Here is a 4,315-nt window from a genome sequence, read left to right as displayed (position 1 = left end):
TGACCCCATCATCCGAAACAACTCTGACCATAATATGCTTGTGAATCTCGTGTCTCTGTCGCTCACTATACTCTTGGGGAGTCCCCAATACTTCACAACGTGCTTGAAAAATAATGAGGCAGTTTCTTCAGCACCACATGCCTTTTGCATTGGAACGAAGGTAGCATATTTTGAGAATCTATCTACAACCACCATTACTGCGGAGAGCTGGTCCACCTTTGGGAGGCCACTGATGAAGTCCATGGATACACTCTCCCAAGGGCGAGTAGGGATTGGTAACGGTTCCAGGAGCCCACCGGATTTCTGTCGGTCGACCTTGTCTTGTTGACACACCAGACAAGTTCTTGTGTAGTTCATCACGTGCTCTTTCATCCCCGGCTAATAGTATCTTGTGCTCAGTAAGCTGAGTGTCCTTTGCCAACCCGGATGACCTGCCCATAGCGTGTCGTGGCATTCCCTCAAGAGCAGCTTTCTCAAACCACCTGCTCTAGAGATGAAGAGTTTCTTTCCTTTTGTGTAGACAAGTCCGTCTTCCATCCAGAAACGTCTAGTTTTCCCTTCTTCAATCAATTTCTTGATGGTTCCTGTCATCGGATCATCTCCTAAGTAAGCTTTGACTTGATCACGCACAGAGGTAGTGACGTTGCTTGAAGTTAAAGGGGCTAATCTTTGTAGGGGTGCCAGGTCTGCTCGCCTGCTCAGCGCATCTGCTACCCTGTTGCTAGCCCCTGTTCTGTATGCAAACTCTACATCAAACTCAGCTAAGGATTCTTGCCATCGAGCCTGTCTTCCCGTCAACTTAGGCTGAGAGAGAAAGTGGGTTGCAGCAGTATTGTCGGTGCGGACGATGAACTTCGAGCCCAACAAGTAATGTCTCCAGCCCCTAAGGCAGTGCACAATAGCTAGGAGTTCCTTTTCTTGTGCTGCGTACTTCCTTTCCGCACTGTTCAACTTCCGACTCTCGAATGCGATGGGGTGGCCATCTTGGAGTAATACTCCTCCCAAGGCAAAATCGGAAGCGTCTGTCTCTACTTCAAAGGGTTTGTTGGGGTTAGGGAGAGCGAGGACTGGCTCTCTCATTACTGAATCTTTCAATTCCTGAAAAGCTTTTTGCTGTTTCTCTGACCATTCCCAACGACGATCCTTCTGCAAGAGGTCGGTGAGGGGACTGGCTAACTCGGAGTATCCCTTGATAAACCTGCGGTAATAATTTGCCAAGCCTAGAAAGGACCGAAGCTCGGAAGTGTTCCTTGGATCTTTCCAATCCTGAATTGCTTGTATCTTCTTTGGATTCATCCTTATGCGGCCTTTACCTACAAAGTGTCCCAAGAACCCAACTTCTTCTTGGGCGAAAGCACATTTTTCTTGCTTGACGAACATATGATGTTTTTGCAGCTTCTCAAACACCTTTCTCAAGTGGTCGAGGTGTTCTTCAAAGGTCTTGCTATAAATTACAATGTCATCCAGGTACACCACTACAAACTTGTCGAGAAATTCATGGAACACCTGATTCATCAAGGTGTAGAAGGTTGCGGGGGCATTGGTCAACCCAAACGGCATAACTAGCCACTCAAATGCTCCATATCTCGTTACACATGCGGTCTTCGGTTCATCTCCTTGAGCAATGCGAACCTGGTGGTAGCCAGATTTCAGATCCAACTTCGTGAAGAACACTGCATCCCCTAGTTGATCGAACAAGTCCGCCACCAACGGAATGGGGTAATGATTCCGCACTGTGACCTTGTTGAGGGCTCGATAGTCTATGCACAATCGGAGGCTCCCATCTTGTTTCTTCTGGAAGAGCACGGGAGCTCCATAAGGAGCTTTCGAGGGGCGGATGAATCCTGACTCTAGTAAGTCTTCCAGTTGCTTTCTAAGTTCCGCTAGCTCGGGAGGGGCCATACGGTAAGGGCCTCGAGCAGGGGGCCTCGAACCAGGAACAAGTTCAATCTCGTGATCCACAGCCCTCCTAGGAGGAAGCCATTTGGGAGCTCTTTGGGGAGGAGGTCCTCAAATTCCGTGAGAAGCTTATCTAAAGCTGCGGGGATTTCATGAGGGGCTTCATCTTCTTTCACTGATAGAGTAGCAAGGAATGTGGGTTCGTTCCTTTTCAACCCCTTTTTTAGTTGCATTGCCGAAAGGAGGGGGCCTTTAGACCCTTTTCTCATCTTGCAAGTCTTGAGGAGGCAAGGATGTTGTCCAGCTACTAATACTGACCCCAGGTGGGGCATCGGGACAGCTTTACTTGCACGTAGGAAGTCCATACCGAGTACAAGGTTAAAGTCATCCATAGTGGCTATAGTGAAATCCAGGTTTCCGCTCCAGTCCCCCAGCTTTGTTGGGATGTTCCTTGCAACCCCATGAACTGGCTTGGCGGCTGAGTTAACAGCTTTCATACTACCCCCTTCTTGAATCAGCTTCAGCCCCAATCTTCGAGCTTCTCCTTGGGATATGAAGTTATGGGTGGCCCCGGTGTCAATCATCGCATTGCCCCTCCTCCCATTCACCAACACTTCTACATACATCAACTCAGTGTTTTTAGACCTCTCCTCGGGCTCTTCCTTTCCCATGGCGTACAACATGTGCACCGCCCCCAGCCTTGAGGGCTCTTCCTCATCGGGTTCCACCTCGCATGCTTCTTCGGTCTGTTTTGACTCCACCGTCATCGCCGATAACTTCTTTTGGAGACTATCGATTTCTCCCTTATGACGGCATTCGAACCACTTGTGAGGGCCTCGACAGAGGATGCATGTTAGGGGTCTGTTCCCCGTTGAGAAGGTTGATGTGCTTCCCTTACTTGATGAAGAGGAAGCTCCACTCCTTCTAGAGTCGTCCCCCACAATCTTGTTGTACCTACTCCCATCATTGTTTGAGCTAACTTGGGAGGCGGGGTGTTGGCTTCTAGGAGTGCTTTTTGCTTGTCCATTGTTCCCCTTCTTCTGATTAGGGCCCTTATCGGGTGAGTAATCCATTAACTTCTCAGCTGCTGCTATAGCACCAGCTAGAGTGTCTATCTTTTGGCGCCAAATCTCACGTTGCGCCCAATCCTTCAAACCTCGCACAAAGTTGAACAACCGATCCTTCTCTGACATATCTTGGATCTCTAACATGCACACACAATATTCCTTCACATATTCTCGAATGGAAGTCTTGTGGTGTAGGGTGGTTAACTTTGTGCGAGCCACGAACTCGGTGTTATCCGGGCAGAACTGGTTCTTGATCTCCTTCTTGAGATCCTCCCAACTATCAAGCGTGATTCGTTTTGCTTGAATGTCGGCATATTTGGTGCGCCACCACAACTTCGCGTCCTCCACTAAATACATGGTGGCAGTATCCACCTTGAAGGGATCCTCTATTTGACAAATTCGGAAGTATTGTTCCATGTCAAAGATGAAGTTGTCGACTTGCTTCGAATCTCTTGCCCCATCAAAGGTTTGGGGCTTGAGCGGCTTTATCTTTGCACCCCCACTGCCCCCAAAGCCTTGAGGAGCATGCATAGTGGCACACTTGTCGAGTGCCTCATCAGCTAGTGCCTGGACACAATTCAGTTGCTCCAACAGTCCATCTACTGTGGAACGTAGAATGCTGATTTCATTATCATGCTTGATCACAATATCTTCGAGCTTGGGCACCCTTTCTTCTAGGAAGGCCCATTGTTCGGACTTGCCCTCAAGCCAGGCCAGCCGTTGTTCGAAGGTGTATTCGAGATTATCTTCCATCACTGGCGTGCTACTTGAACACGAGTTTAGGCAAAGATGCAGCGTTGGCTTTGATACCAACTGTCACGGTCCAAGTGGTTTGACACCGGATCGTGCGGCGCACTCTTATCTTTTAGAAACAAGAACGCAAGCCTAGAGTGAGAGAGGTTCGTGGGCACACAACGACACGGACCAAAGGTATCTCAATGAGGCAATCGTTAGTAACGAGTGCAGGGTCGGGGCTTGTGACGACCGATACTTCGAAGCGGGCACAAGCGGAACCGACAAGGATGTAGGCGTCTTTGAGAGTCTCTTGGTTTGGTGGGGAGCTTTAAAACAAGGCAAGCACAATATCTATAAAGGCTTAAATCAACACACAAGTCTTAAAGCAAGGCAACCCGAATAGGAGCTTTTTCATTCATTCAACCATCGCTCCATATAGAGCTTTATATTGTTTACATGGAGAAATACTAGTGAACACTGAAATGACAGTAACACAATAATCTCCTCTAGCGCCTAAACTACTTACACGAATACATTGAAATTTTAACATAAGCTAAATAAAGACATAAGAAAGCAAAATACATGATGAAAGAGGTTGGATCCTAACACTGTAT

The 4,315-nt window shown here is 48.0% G+C and overlaps 1 protein-coding gene across 1 annotated transcript; it reads right to left on the bottom strand.

Annotated features, from left to right (window-relative positions):
- Positions 1-378: 378 nt before the first annotated feature.
- Positions 379-3,719, bottom strand: LOC110718935. Its single transcript, XM_021897873.1, has 2 exons — positions 1,905-3,719; positions 379-1,794 (listed from the first exon to the last, which is right to left on the bottom strand). Exons 1-2 carry the CDS (start codon positions 3,717-3,719, stop codon positions 379-381), a joined length of 3,231 nt encoding a protein of 1,076 aa, XP_021753565.1.
- Between the last annotated feature and the right edge of the window lie 596 nt (positions 3,720-4,315).

The sequence above is a fragment of the Chenopodium quinoa genome, unplaced genomic scaffold (assembly GCF_001683475.1).
Source record: "Chenopodium quinoa cultivar QQ74 unplaced genomic scaffold, ASM168347v1, whole genome shotgun sequence".
Lineage (NCBI taxonomy): Eukaryota > Viridiplantae > Streptophyta > Magnoliopsida > Caryophyllales > Amaranthaceae > Chenopodium > Chenopodium quinoa.
Note: the sequence above shows the minus strand (reverse complement) of the source record. Positions and strands in the feature narration are given on the sequence as shown.

What these genes read in the sequence shown, in the direction of transcription:
- LOC110718935 (XM_021897873.1), bottom strand. Translation starts at nt 3,719, where the DNA reads ATGGAAGATAATCTCGAATACACCTTCGAACAACGGCTGGCCTGGCTT. An exon ending in CCCTGCTCGAGGCCCTTACC is followed by an intron (nt 1,795 to 1,904) that starts GTATGGCCCCTC and finishes GTGCTCTTCCAG; the next exon opens with AAGAAACAAGATGGGAGCCT.